Consider the following 14,249-nt stretch of genomic DNA (forward strand, 5'->3'; position numbering starts at 1 on the left):
CGTTTCATTTCGTGCTCCTTTTTTTTTTGTTTGTTTGTTTTGTTGTGGGTGTGTTCTCTTTAAGCGCCCCCATCTTCGCTTTTGATACATCTCGTGGTTTGCCACATCCACATGCCACCACCCTCCCTCCATCTCGATCTTCGATCTTCTTCTTCGTCTCTACACTTCGACCTCTTCTTCTTCTTCTTCTTCTTCTTAGTCTCGTCGGATCCGCGCAACTGAAAACCGCTCCGCACGGAACGAATGTGGAGCGCCAGCCCACCTGCGAAGCATTCGAGATTTCCTTCGACAGAAAAGAAGGGGAGGATAGAAATCGAAGGTTCAAGCAAACCACAACGAACCCCGACGTCTCTTCCTCATCGAAGTAAGCTCTGCCTCTTCTGCGTTTCGTGTTCTCGCCAAAGAGAAATATCTAGAAGGAGCCAAAAGCAACGGCTTATTTTTATTTTTATTTTATTTGATTTTTCGGGTTTTTTCGTTTGAAATTGTTTTGGCTCTTATTAATTCGTCGTGCTCGCAACAACCTTAGCCTCCTCCTCCATCCCCGTGCAGACTTGACGTCGTAACTCGCGCTCTTCAGTTACAACAAAGGAAAAAAGGAATTTTGCGGAGCTCCTCGTTTTGGCGAATGCTCGGCCGGAGTTTTGGTTTTTTTTTTTTTTTTGGGTTGCCGTAGCTCCGTTGAAATCTCAGCTACAATTCTCTTTGAGTTTTAGACGCTCGGATTCAGGGGATTTGGAATCAAGTTGAGGCAGGTTTCGAGGGGCTTGAATTGGGGTTTTCCTTGGCGAGCTTCGGAGAGCGCCGTGTTGTGGCTTTTTCCGTGAAACTCGTAGGACGAGTTGTTGGGTTAAGTGCCCGTGATGATTTTGTTGGAGAAATCTGCTTAATGTTGCATGAGGGCTGGTGTTGTTTTCAGGAAGTTGGACAAGACACCTTGAGGAGAACTGCTGTCGGAGGTATTTCTGGGGTTAAACTGAGCCTGTGCTTTCGAAATGATGCTTTCTGCATCGCCCAATTCAGTGGCACGGAGCTCGCTGGAGGAAATGCTTGATTCGCTCCGCCGTCATGACGAGGTCGAAAAGCCCAAGGATTTGCCACCAGCATTGCCTGCTCGGCCCTCTTCGAGGGCCCGGTTACCATCGGCTAGGCGTTCTTTGCCGGTGAACTTCGCTGTTGGCACTGCTCCGTCTCAGGAGTGTACATCGAGCCAGGTAAGTACTGGAAAGGAAGATGCAAAGAGAAAAGAGAAAGATTTTACACCCAATAGAAGCAGTTTTGGGAGCAAGAAGATTAAGAAGGACCAAAACTTGGATTCGCCATACACAGCAGTTGGAGAACAAGAGGAGAAAAGTTATGAAGTTAGCCATTCTCATTGTGGTATTACCTCTCAGTCAGGTGTGCCACCGAAAGTGTGCGAGCCAGAATGGGGTGATAACATCGGTTATTTCATAAAAAAGGTAATTCTTATGGTCTAATTAATATTTCCTGCTTTTGAGTTGCTTTGGTGTCACTGGGTATGACTGGGTTGAGTTTTAAGTTTCCTGTGTCTATGCGTGCCTTGGCGCCTAAGATCATTTACTCTGTAGCTGAGCAAGATAAATAAGAGCGTTTAAATGGTAACCTGTCAGCTGATGCAACTTTTTTTTTGTGATAGTTACGGAATGGAAGGACCAGGTAAAATAGAGGTTATGCTGTAATGTACACGTGTTCCATGACTAATTAACTCGCTCGCCATAAAAAAACTTTATGTCAATTCATGCCAAAGTGACCTCTTCTCATCATAAGCTCAAGTATCAGAAATGGATGCTATGTATATAGTTCTGGTATTTATGCCTATTATCGGCATGTGCATTTTTTGTGGTTGTGTAATAAATTTTAATCTGATTGTATGATGTCTCAGAAACTTCGAGTGTGGTGCCGACTGGTCAATGGGCAGTGGGATTTGGGAACGATACTTTCAACTTTGGGGGAAGAAGCTGTTATTTCACTCCCAAATGGAAATGTGAGTTCTCCGTCATGCCTTAGGCTTATAAGACAAATAGTTTGGCACCTGAGTCAATTTTTGTAAATACACTGACCTGCTGTAATCTGCATAGGTTGTTAAAGTGTCTACAGGAGAACTTCTGCCAGCAAACCCTGATATCCTTGAGGGTGTTGATGATCTGATCCAGCTTAGTTATTTGAATGAGCCATCGGTTCTTCACAATCTTCAGAACAGATTTTCTCGTGATATAGTCTATGTGAGTACATATTCTTGAGCATTGATGCAGATTGAGGATTCTTCTTTAGCTTCTATTCATTCATGTTTTTTTATTGTATAGAGTAAAGCAGGGCCTGTCTTGATTGCAATCAATCCTTTTAAAGAGGTACAACTTTATGGGAACAGTTTAGTAACTGCTTACAAACGGAATGCTGCAGAGAGTCCTCATGTGTATGCTGTGGCAGACACTGCTTATAATACAATGATGAGAGGTTATGTCAGCTTTATTGTCATGTTTTGTTCTTATCAATCAATCTTTGGTGGGGTAAAAGTGTTATATTTACAGTGGACTTCTATTTTGCAGACGAAGTAAATCAATCTATCATCATAAGGTGGGTTTGATATCTTCTTCTTCTTCCCCCCCTTTTTTTTTTGTGGGACGCCCCTTTAAAGGGTCTGCTCTTGTTTTGCACTTTTATACTTCGATGAGATCAACTTGAGATGACTAGTTGACTGTAGTAAAAAATTTTACCTTGCAGCGGTGAAAGTGGGGCTGGGAAGACAGAAACGGCAAAGATTGCAATGCAATATTTGGCTGCTCTTGGAGGTGGCTGTGGTGTCGGGATAGAGGATGAGGTTCTTCATACCAATGTTATACTTGAAGCATTTGGAAATGCAAAAACATCTAGAAATGGGAATTCTAGCAGATTTGTATGCCTCCCTTACCTTCTCTTCATTATACAAATTCATATGTTCTGCGCAGTCTTTTACCATCATCATGAGCTGATAGTTTCCTAGATCTTTGTATTTTCTTATGCACTTCAAGATTGTGATTTTTGAGAGTCAATTGGTTCTTTCAGGGGAAGTTTATTGAGATTCAATTTAGCAAACCAGGGAGGATTTGTGGTGCTAAAATCCAAACCTGTAAGCATTTTAAATTGATCGAAGCCAGTTGATGAACTTCTAGTTAGCTGATTAAACTGTTGTAACTAACTTATTGTCCTGTTGCAATGTCATGTACATGTCCATTGCCAATTCTCGATCATTCATGCGGAACAGTTTTACTAGAAAAGGTGCTTTTCTGCAATTTGTCAACTTTTAATAATCATGGTTATTTGCCACTTACTGAAGTAAAAGCTTGATATCATGCAGTCCAGGGTGGTTCAGGTGGCAAATGGAGAAAGGTCTTACCATATATTTTATGAACTTTGTGCTGGCGCTTCACCAGCTCTTAAAGGTGCAATATACTCTTCCAAGGTTAAGCTGAATATGCCTTTACAGCTGTGATGGATTAATCCACCAAAGTTAAACCTATTTTGTTAACTTTGCACATCTGTTGTGTTGCTACATTGCCTAGAACATCAGTGCAGTCCTTTATTATTTCATTTTTTTAAACTTACATAATGTGTTGGTTCTTCTATTATATGCAGAGAAGTTGAATTTAAAAGTGGCCTCTGAGTACAATTATCTGAGGCAGAGTGACTGCTTGACAATTGATGGCGTTGATGATGCTAAAAAGTTTCAGATGCTTCTGGTAATGCTTCTTTTGCTACATTTACTTCTTGTGGGGTGACTTAGTTTACTTTTGCCCATTGAGGTCCTATTGATGGTTGCATCTTTCTTCTTTTTCCTGGATGTCCAGGAAGCTCTAGAGATGGTTCGGATACCTAGACAAGATCAGGAGCATGCTTTTGCAATACTTGCTGCAGTACTATGGCTAGGAAACATATTGTTTCGGGTTACTAGCCATGAAAATCATGTGGAGGTCGTAGTTGATGAAGGTACTTTTACATGCTTACTTTTGGAAGGCAGCAATATGATGATTTTATACTAAAGATATCATAGATATGCTAGTCGTTGATTTTTCCACATGTACTATTAATTCCTCGTTTCTTCTCATAAAGGTGAGAATGAAAGGAAATAAATCCATTTCCTTTTTCACCACTTCTTTTTTATTCCAATTGCTGTGGGCATGCTTTAGGGCCTTACATCTAGTTATTTGCTTTACTTCTATATCTGTAGATTACATTAGGGCAATAGTGAAAGAAAGTTAATGGAGACAGATATCATTTGCGGATAGGGTGCTTAGCTAAGCTGTTGACCTATGCAGCAAAACTAAGTTGAAAAGTTTGGAGATGAATGGTTGAGAGTTGTAAGGTGGCTGGGAGGCTTGCCCTGCCCGTGGTGAGGACCACAACTACCTCCTTGGAGTAAGTGATATTTTTATAGAACCTATAGAATACCCTACCTGGGTAAGACAGACTATGAAGAAGGGTGACTTCTTAAGACCATTATAATCACCACACTGATGCCATCATCAGTTCCCTATTTAACGGACGTACTTGCATTTTAGGGCAGCTGAAGGGAGAGCAGGAGGGGGTTGTCTTTGGAGGTTTAGTGATCTTCAGTAGGTTCTGAAGTTTTTTACTCTTTTGTTGCGACTCCTTCAACTTTCGTCCTCTTTCCATTTCCAGCATCATTAAATTCCATCAGCCAATTTTGTTGCCTGTAGTCACAAGAAGTGAAGACATAGCAACAATCAGTAATAAGAGAACTGATGCACATGATTCCCGAGGTGAGATAATATGCAGAAAGAGAATTATAGTAGGGGTCTAATGAAGTTGTTTCCGCATTTGCCCGCAACTGCTAAAATTGGCCATAGAGGACTTAGGTTTGTCAGTTTTCTTGCAATGAAAAGATGCGGACTGTTATGCTCACTGGTTTAATATACTGAAGATATGTGGACAATGAACCAATCTGGATTACCTACCTTGCACCTTTGTTTCTTTGTTTTCTGTTAGATTTATCATTGGAAGTGAACTTCATGTTTTCCCTCTATATTGCATTTACCTCCGTTGCTTCACTTAATTGAGATTGCTTGCTTTACAGTCATTTTGTATCCTTTATTAGAAGCTGAATATTTTAACTTTCAATGTGGAAACAGTGTCGCTGATTCTCTTTCTTCTTAATAGCTGTCACCACTACTGCTGGCTTGCTGGGCTGTAGTGCTGAAGATCTTGCAGTAGCGTTATCTTTTCGTAAAATTAAAGCCGGCAAAGACAGTATCTCTAAAAAGTTGACTTTGCAGCAGGTCTGTTGTCGAGCTTGTTTTTGGGTTCAACTTTATTTCTGCAGTTTAATCTAATTTAGCTTCTTGAACAATTTTTTTGTAATTGCTTTTGGGAATTATGACCTTAACTGTGTATTTCAGGCAACTGACACAAGAGATGCATTGGCTAAGTTCCTGTATTCAAGCTTGTTTGACTGGCTCGTAGAACAAATAAACAAGTCACTTGAAGCTGGCAAACCAAGTGCAGGGAGGTCCATAAATATCCTCGATATTTATGGGTTCGAGTCATTTCAAGTATGTATTAATATTCTATGCACATGTCAGCTAATTTTTGAAGTGCGTCATAATTTTGTCTCATACTCCTGACAATCTATGATTTGCAGAAGAACAGCTTTGAGCAATTCTGCATAAATTATGCAAATGAAAGGTTGCAACAACATTTCAATCGGCATCTCCTAAAACTGGAGCAGGAAGTGAGCATCTCACATGGACTGTGTATTTAGTTTTGTCTAGTATTTATATGATGGGTATTGTGCATTGCCATACTTTTCCAAGTGGTTGCTTTAGATGCATTGAGCATATCATCTTCTCCAGGAGTTCATATACCGTTATCGTCATTGTAGCTTCTAGAAGATAGAAGGATATTCTTTTTTGATTCATTTTTGTTGTTATCGCTTCTTTCTGAAGTAATGGAATTGAGATTTCATTTGATGAACCATGATAGAGATAAAACATTTGCATTATTGTGGCTTCTGCCTCCTAGATTATGCAAATTAAAACTCTGGACTTTTGTTGAAATCAATCAGTTTGTTTTGTCTTGGTCGCCCTTATATATTTTCTTCTGTTCCCTGAACCTAAGTCCCTAGGTGTATGTGCTTATTTTGTAGCTGGAAAAGTACTTATTCTAGAGTGTGGATAAACCTTTCTATTTGCTACTTATTATTATTATTTCTGCTTTGATCAATTCTGAAACTTATTGCTATATTCTGTGTGTCCAGGAATATCAGCTGGATGGTATTGACTGGACTAAAGTAGATTTTGAAGACAATGAGGATTGCTTGACCCTAATTGAAAAGGTACCCTGAGTTTAACCTTTTCTTTATTTTTAATTTCTTTCTTCGAGATGTGTATAATTGATAATAATGTTGGAGCAGCAGATTATTGGCTCGGTATTTACTTCTATAGATAATGTTGTTTTTCATGTATATCAATATTTTGTTCATCTTATTTTTTTCCAGATCAACTTTTATGCCGTGACTCATCACTTTGGGTCTCTATGTACTGAGGAAAAAGTTTTTGATAAAGTTGAGGCAGTCAATCCTTAATTATTTTTTTTCGGTCGAAGAAGTCGATCCTTATTTGCATGCCAACTTTTTGCAGAAACCTTTGGGGGTGCTCTCTTTGTTGGATGAGGAATCAAACTTTCCCAAAGCCACTGATTTGACATTTGCCAATAAACTTAAGCAGCATTTGACTTCTAATCCTTGCTTTAAAGGAGAAAGAGGTGGGGCTTTCGGCATTCGTCACTATGCTGGAGAGGTTTGTCTTTTACTCTCCTATAGCAAATGTCTTGCTCTCAGTCTTGCTTATTGGGATATGAATTAGAAGCCACCTTAAAATATCTTGATGATTTCTGCTTATACCCCTTTTGGATTCGAGCTAGTATAAGCAAATGCTACCTAAACAGTTCAAACTTAACAAGCCCTTAGAATTGCCTTTTTCTTTGGTTTTTTGTGCTAAAATCTTGGACTTGGAAAGTTTGGTACTGTTTAGTTGTAAGTCAGGCCAGGACCCTGGACCAGTGTAAGTTCATAATGCATGAGTTGCTTTTCTTAAACCATTATTATTATTATTATTTTCTTTTTGTGATTTTCTGCAACATCACCTGTTATTGCATCTTTAAAGGTTCCATAGGTCTTGAAGATGTTTAAGTGAGATAGTTACTGGTCTTAAACCGACATTGTTCTCCGACGATGTCCCCTGCGTGGCCCCTTCAGCCAAAACCAGATGATGCTTTCTTTTTCCCCTTTTCTTGGCAACCCTTACTTTTGTTTCATTACTGCTGATTTGACCATAATAAGCAACTAGAATTAATCCTCCAGAAAAGTTATCTTCCGTTACGGGCTTGGTAGTTTCACTCTATACATGTGTCTAAGCAGGAATGCTTATTACCACGACTTTCATTGACGGAGGATGTTTTGTCAGGTTCAATATGATACAAGTGGCTTTTTGGAGAAGAACAGGGATGCTCTTCCTTCTGATTCTGTCGAACTCCTCTCATCTTGCAGTTGCCAATTGCCTCACTTATTTGCCTCGAGAGTACTTGAGCATTCGACAAAATCAGCAATTCCATTAAATCGCGGTGCAATGGAGTCACAGAAGCAAAGTGTTGGTACAAAATTCAAGGTAAGCAAATTGTTATATAGACACATGTATCCTGATCTAGTGAAATAAAGATCATAGGAAGCTGTAATCTAGTGATATAAGTGCGCGCGCGCGCGTGTAAATTGGAGTCGGCCATTTCTATTAATTTGGAGGGAAGGGAAGTCCTTCTTGTTCTCTCTATTTCTATTTAATTTGCTAAATTATCTGGGTCTATGCTATCTGAGGCAAGGATGTAATTTCCATTTTATGTCCTCCTCTTCTCTCTTAGATATACATAGATATGAAACACTAATAACTGCCTCATTTTGAGGCGTTTAATGGGCTCTTTGAATGATTGATTCTAATCCAAGTTTCTTTACCGTTATAGGGTCAGGTTTTCAAACTAATGCATCAGTTGGAGAGGACACAACCTCACTTTATCCGATGCATAAAGCCAAATAGTAAGCAGCTTCCTGGTCTTTATGAAAAGGATCTTGTCTTGCAACAGCTCAGGTGTTGTGGAGTCCTTGAAGTTGTCAGGATTTCCAGATCTGGATATCCCACGCGAATGACTCATCAAGAGTTTGCAGAAAGGTAAGCTTTCTTTTTTCTTTCTTTCTTTTTCTATATGAAAAGGATCTTGTCTTGCAACAGCTCAGCTGTTGATTTCTCCCTCTTTGTTTCCTTTTTATTTGGAGAACCTTGAGTAATTTACCTGGTCTGTGGCCTTTGTTTTAGGTACGGGTTTCTGCTTTTGGACGATAGTGTATCAAGGGACCCCTTGAGTGTATCTGTTGCTGTCCTACAACAATTTAACGTCCATCCGGAAATGTATCAAGTGGGTTACACAAAACTGTATCTGCGAACAGGGCAGGTTAGTTCTGAAGTAAGCCTGGAATGTTTTTTATTATGCTAGTCCACTGCATCTAATTTCAAGAGATGATGCTTCTATCAGATTACCATATAAAGGTCTTACTTCTTAGCGAGAAATGAACTCTAAAAAGAGATCTTCTATCTCTATCATCGTTGGTTGTTGCTGCTTATTGACTGCACAAAGAAGCAATGGCAGTTTAGCATTGTAGTTATTTGGACATTTTGGGTGGGATTTATGTTTTTAGTCTGGTGCAAGTCCATTTTAGAAAATAAAAAAGCCTAAAGAAATGAGCTAAAGGGGAGCGATCCTTTTCTTTATTCCAGATCTCGTCTTTCCCTGAAAAGGGAGGCTGTCAACTTAACTGATTGTTGTTTTCTTCCACCTGTTATATGTATGTTTAATAGTCACCAATATATATATATTGGGAATGGCACCAGTCCATGCGATATGTCGTTATTATCTTTGAGGTATTTCAAAGTTGTTTATATTGTTCTATTGTAAAATAAAAGCTGCTCAAGGGGGAATTTTTCTCTCTTTTCCTTTTTTTCTTCTGACTCCTCAAGCTCCAGTTGACCAATGACATTGTCCTCTTTTTCATGGCGATATTTTCTCTTCTTGAGTTTTGTGATGTTGTGACTCACAGATCGCCGCATTGGAGGCCAGGAGGAAACAAATTCTGCAAGGCATAGTTGGGGTTCAAAAATGTTTCCGTCGTCACCTAGCTCGTCATCAGTTCTATGAACTTAAGAATGGAGTGACTACTTTGCAATCATGTATGCTTTGCTTGTTTCTGTGATTTTCAAATTTCAGGTCTAATATTCTGTTTGCATTGGGTCCTTTTACTGCCTTACAGGCGACATTTTGCATTTAAAAATGCTTGAGTTGATTCTCTCTCTCTCTCTCTCTCATGGAGCATGTTCTGTGTAGTTGTTCGCGGTGAAGTTACTCGAAGAGAATATGGTACCGTACGGGATAGCTGTTTAGATGGTGCTTCCATGTTAGGGACCGATGAGGAACTGAGGGTAATCATAGGTTTACAGTCTGGTAAGTCTATGCTTCTGATGATTAAAAGCGAGGCCAGATTATTCATCCTCTGATACTAAATTGTCTTACAGTAATCCGTGGGTGGTTGGTTCGGAGAAAGTTCAATGATTTGCTCGAGGTGAAAAGATCAAGTTTGGAGACTTCAAAGTCTACACATAAGTCAGGCAGGAGATTTTCTGGAGTGAAGGTACTGTAAGCATCATCTTTCATGGAAAGAAAACCATGTTAGCTGACTTAGAGAGTGCATATGATTTTGGAGATTCCTTGCAGGTGAAAGTTCTGAATGCTAATTGCATCTACGATGAACTTAAAGTAACTTCTTCTTGGCAGGACAAGCCACAAAAGCGGGAGGAGAAGCCTCAAAAGCAGATTGAGGTCATGCCTGCAGTGTTGGCAGAGCTTCAGAAACGGGCTCTAAAGGCAGAATCAACACTGAAGCAGAAGGAAGAGGAAAATGCTGCACTGAGGGAGGAACTACAGCAATTTGAGACTAAATGGTCTGATTACGAGGCAAGGATGAAATCAATGGAGGAAACATGGCAAAAACAGATGGCGTCATTGCAAGTGAGTATGCATGTTTTCTGGTGATTTTACTTAAATGTATATACAGGGTCAGTCATCTGAGAGAGAACTCCTGCTTTGAGCTAATGTCTCGATTTTGGTGATTTGAATGCCCACATTTCCTAAGAGGGGTGCATGATATGGTGCAGATGAGTCTAGTGGCTGCCAGGAAGAGTCTTACGACGGATGATAATGGAGGTCCACCCAGAAGACCCGATGTTGCCTTATCGCCTCGGGATTATGACTCGGAGGATACCACGTCTATGGGCTCTCGAACTCCTGGTGGAAGCATACCTGTGAAAGTTTCTAATGCCATTACAGATGGCAGAGCAGGGAGGGACACTAATGGAACCCTGAATGCTGTCAGTGATCTTATAAAGGAGTTTGAGATCCGGAAACAGACATTCGACGATGATGCCAGATCGCTTGCTGAGGTCAGGTCGGAGTTGGCTCCCAATACAAGTCCTGATGAAGAACTTAGAAAACTGAAAGTTCGGTTCGAGTCTTGGAAGAAAGAATACAAGGTGAGGTTACGAGAGACTAAAGTAAGGCTGCGGAAACTTGGGCACTTTGATGCTGACAAAGGCCGTCGAAAATGGTGGGGAAGATGAGACGGTGCTGCCAGGACGTTTTGTTTGAAGTGATGCTCTGGTGGTCAGCATAAGGCCAAGCTGGAATTCAAGAATTTGGAGAGGGGCTGAGTGGCTCTCCCAGTTTCAGCGGCGGGGGACCACCTAGATTTAGATTTAGTAGCGTCAGCTCAGTGAAGAGAGGGACGTGTTTATCAAATCTGCCGATTTTGTCACTTGGCAGTGTTGCTGAATGTGTATAGCTAGAAACAAGAATGTAGAGACTGGTGAGACTTTTTAAAGGTTTTCCTTATCCCCCATTCGTAGGTGTATATTCTCCAATCTGTTATCTGTACTGTGTATTCCCTCACATGAAGTAGAAAATGTTCATACAGCTTTCCATCGAATTCTTGACCTGTTTCTTTTGACCTCATCCTACCTGTTGTACCCTGCCCTATGCTCTGTTCTTTTTGGGTCAAAGTATACTCTGTTCATTTCTTGCAATATCATGGGAAAAAGGGTTTGACATTATTGGGATCGTGGCAAGTTGCCGTCTACATGTCAATTTTTCAAATTTGCCCTGTCCTTTTGAGATCTTTGGTAACGTGCCCCTTAGCATTGACTCCAGGTAGATTTTTCTCACATATATTCATGATAAATGCTCTACGTAAGTGAGAATATTTATTTTCAAGAACTGTATATCGATGTGCATTTGGCATGAATTCTGATTAAATTCTCCTGGAAATTTGAGTCAAATGCTTCCACATGTAAAATATTTGTGAATTATTTTTGTATGTACATACGTAGATGATAAATTAGTCACGTGATTAGAGCTCCAAGTAAGCAACATTTGATCAGTGTCGACACCAAGAGAGAACGTCTCAGTTTGATTCCTCATATTTATATCTAATATTTACACGGCATATCGAGAAAATAAAAACTTCCGAGGGTAATATGCTACAACAACTAAAATTTGGTCCGAATAAATGTTCTCTTATCTAACATGTTCAAAATAAAAATCCAACCATCTCCTCATTCATCAGTTACCAACTTGACGTATCTGGGTGACTTTTTTAATTATTTGCTTCTTGCTTAATTTATATTTCGCGGTGGACGCAATTCTCACATTTTCCTATCTTGACGATGGCATTTTCACAATGTAAATGCAAAATTTAAATATTTATAAATATTATTTTATAATTTATTGGAATTGATATCATGCTATAGAATTTTGACGAGAAAATGAAAAAGTTGCTTTTGACTTTTCAGAAAACTTGAACAAATGGAGCCATTCTTAAAAGAAAAAAAAAAGGAGAAATAGGGAAGTGAAAAGTTTTAATCTGTACCGGAAAAAAAGTTTGAAATCCAAAAGGGAAAAATCACCCGTATGAAGGTCAACGTTCCACAGCTCCATCATCCGACGTCGTCTCCATCGTTCGCGACCCTCACGGTCACTGCAACGCCTAGTAGGAGCAGCAGAGCCAATCTCAAGAGGGAAAGGCCAATGGAGATGGACAGTCAAAACCTCGTTCTGTGAACAGCGCGCTTTCAAAAAGGTTCGGAGCGAAGCAATGATCCGCCGCGATGTCAGTGATCACTGTTCTTTTCTGGTAATGCGTCCTCGCTGCATTTTCTCAGGTCTTATCGGTTTCCAGATGGATTCTTCAAGCACGTTAGATCAGCATTTACGGCTCTTCGTTTCTCGTTTTTGTCGGGCGCCGCGATAGCTGGTCGTTGTTTGGTTTCGTCTAGCGAGGGTGTCGTGGTAGAGCGATTCGGGTTGCGCATTTGGGAACCGGTTGTGTTGGACTTGGACTGCGATTGATGCCACGGTTTCGGTAACACGAATGACTGCATTTTAGTAGCTCGATTAGTGTGCCTGAGTTGTTTGTGCATCCTTTCGGGTGACACTGAGATATTTTTTGTCACTCATGTTAGCTCATTTTGGTGATACGGAATTGGGTTCTGCATTTGGGTTGTTTGGGGACTGACAGGTTTCGGATGCTTTGATATGGCTGTGTGTCGTTTGAATGACGGCTTGTCGAATTGGTATTGTAGATCTACTCTCAACTGATAATGAACAATTCTTAAAGCTTTTACCCCCAGCTGCGTATGGCATTTTGCCACGATCTGTATGACTTGGAACAGAAGAGATGTCTTGTGGCCAAAAATTTGAAAAAAGAGAAAAAGAAGGAAGTCGGAATATGTCATGCCATGTCATGACAAAAACTATTGGAACTTGAACAATCCAAGTCAAATTAGGAATTTCTGTCTATGTCTCTCCTGATTTTGTCCACCCAGCTAGCAATGTGGTGATGAAGGGGTTGGATACTCATTAACCTGCATACATTCTGCTGTTTGAGATGATTGGTTTCATTGGTTTGTAACATGCCGGCCTCCTTTTACTTTTGTGCAGGAAGAAATTGAGGCACCCATGTGGGTGGATCTCACGTTAGAAGTTAGCAATAATGACCAAGAAAGGTGATTATTGCAACATCAGTTCTGATGTTGAAGATTAGAGTGCTTTTGATATATGCAAGATCCAGGATCTCGCTAGTAAAACTTCTTTTGCTATTGCAGGGCTGAGGAATGGTTCAATGAAAGTCACCTGTAAGATCATCTGATCGTCTATAGTTTCATTCTGTTAAAGTTCCACGATAGCATATATTTTGTTGTTTAAATCTTGTGCACTCAAATACTCTGTTCAGGTTCCACCAATATTCCTCTCGCCAATTGAAATCCACTTTCTCTCATTTTTCCGAGGAAAATGGGAGCTCAGACTTCTGCCTTCAAGGACCCTCTTCACCAAAGCTTCCGTCCACAGTGTCCAAATCAAGAGGTAAAGACTACAGGGGCAAGAAATGGGAGAAGCATAAGTCTGATCCTTCAGTTCATCAGAGTCATCCGGTAAAAGTTCTAAGTGCAACATCTTCAAGTTCCAATGAGTGTTCCTATCTGCAAAGCAAACCAAAGTCGAGGTTAGTTGATTTGAGAGGACCCTCTGGCTTGAAGAAGAATTTAGTAACAGAAAGGAATTCTGACAAAAATGGCAGCAGGCTTTCTTCGAAACCCACACTCCCTGGCTCTACATCAAACAACACGAGTCAAACAAAGCAGAAAAGTGGCATTTCATTTGAGAGCCATCAACAAGAAGAAAAAATGGTTGTTCATGTTTCGGGGCAAGTTTTTGGTAATTCAACTGGACTTTCTTCAATTATTAGAACGAGCCTCAGGAAAAGTTGTGTTACAAGACAAGCATCAAGGGTGGAGATTACTGGTGATACGGGTCATAGAAGTGGTCATAAATCTTCTGGAAAGTCCAGCGTTGGTTCATCTTCACACCCCTTATATGATGCAAAGCTCTCGACGTCTAGTCAAGTTGAGGACAGGGAGATTACTCCTAATAGCAGACACATGGCGAGGACATATCAAGCACTTCCCAATAAAAAAGAGAGAGTGATCTCGGGCGTCTCAAGTACTATATCTAATAGATATAAGAGGGGTAAAAGCCACCTTGCAAAACCAGGCTGCCCAGAAGTTGCAAAACCTGAGGTAAGTAACTTT

General features: G+C 40.3%; 2 protein-coding genes and 1 long non-coding RNA gene across 11 annotated transcripts in view; 2 read left to right on the forward strand and 1 right to left on the reverse strand.

The window, feature by feature from the left end:
* Window positions 1-11,092, forward strand: LOC115754735 (myosin-2). Of its 3 annotated transcripts, none has more exons than XM_030693874.2 (25): window positions 1-364; window positions 553-1,460; window positions 1,904-2,005; window positions 2,100-2,243; window positions 2,325-2,475; window positions 2,568-2,595; window positions 2,743-2,914; window positions 3,064-3,127; window positions 3,263-3,276; window positions 3,356-3,440; window positions 3,634-3,737; window positions 3,846-3,984; window positions 5,176-5,294; window positions 5,415-5,567; window positions 5,657-5,746; window positions 6,272-6,349; window positions 6,654-6,812; window positions 7,479-7,679; window positions 8,026-8,231; window positions 8,376-8,511; window positions 9,155-9,284; window positions 9,439-9,555; window positions 9,627-9,742; window positions 9,886-10,119; window positions 10,266-11,092. In XM_030693874.2, the coding sequence occupies exons 2-25, from the start codon at window positions 996-998 to the stop codon at window positions 10,725-10,727; spliced, it is 3,669 nt and encodes a 1,222-aa protein (XP_030549734.1). In that variant the 5' UTR covers window positions 1-364; window positions 553-995; the 3' UTR covers window positions 10,728-11,092. The 3 variants fall into 3 exon arrangements, with proteins under 3 accessions (XP_030549734.1, XP_030549735.1, XP_048130061.1); XM_030693875.2 differs by having other exon boundaries at window positions 920-1,460; XM_048274104.1 differs by having other exon boundaries at window positions 1-1,460.
* Window positions 8,267-14,249, reverse strand: part of LOC125313796 — a 19,318-nt gene continuing 13,335 nt past the window's right edge. The window contains exon 3 of the long non-coding RNA XR_007197410.1: window positions 8,267-8,281. This is a non-coding gene — a long non-coding RNA (uncharacterized LOC125313796). The remainder of the gene's footprint in view (window positions 8,282-14,249) is intronic.
* LOC115754793 overlaps window positions 12,107-14,249 on the forward strand; it is a 6,137-nt gene continuing 3,994 nt past the window's right edge. For 3 of the 7 annotated variants that reach the window (XM_030693965.2, XM_048274109.1, XM_048274110.1), the window contains exons 1-4: window positions 12,107-12,295; window positions 13,102-13,166; window positions 13,266-13,295; window positions 13,394-14,237. In XM_030693965.2, the coding sequence (XP_030549825.2) occupies window positions 12,257-12,295; window positions 13,102-13,166; window positions 13,266-13,295; window positions 13,394-14,237 (978 nt within the window). In that variant the 5' untranslated portion in view covers window positions 12,107-12,256. Of the gene's footprint in view, window positions 12,296-12,332; window positions 12,590-13,101; window positions 13,167-13,265; window positions 13,296-13,393; window positions 14,238-14,249 lie in introns of those variants that run through there. The other 4 variants (XM_048274112.1, XM_048274113.1, XM_048274114.1 and 1 more) reach the window with 4 other exon arrangements.

Source organism: Rhodamnia argentea, chromosome 2 (assembly GCF_020921035.1).
Source record: "Rhodamnia argentea isolate NSW1041297 chromosome 2, ASM2092103v1, whole genome shotgun sequence".
NCBI classification, from domain to species: Eukaryota; Viridiplantae; Streptophyta; class Magnoliopsida; order Myrtales; family Myrtaceae; genus Rhodamnia; species Rhodamnia argentea.

What these genes read in the sequence shown, in the direction of transcription:
- LOC115754735 (XM_048274104.1), top strand. Translation starts at nt 996, where the DNA reads ATGATGCTTTCTGCATCGCCCAATTCAGTGGCACGGAGCTCGCTGGAG. An exon ending in GCTTGACCCTAATTGAAAAG is followed by an intron (nt 6,350 to 6,653) that starts GTACCCTGAGTT and finishes AACTTTTTGCAG; the next exon opens with AAACCTTTGGGGGTGCTCTC. An exon ending in GGAGATTTTCTGGAGTGAAG is followed by an intron (nt 9,743 to 9,885) that starts GTACTGTAAGCA and finishes TCTTCTTGGCAG; the next exon opens with GACAAGCCACAAAAGCGGGA.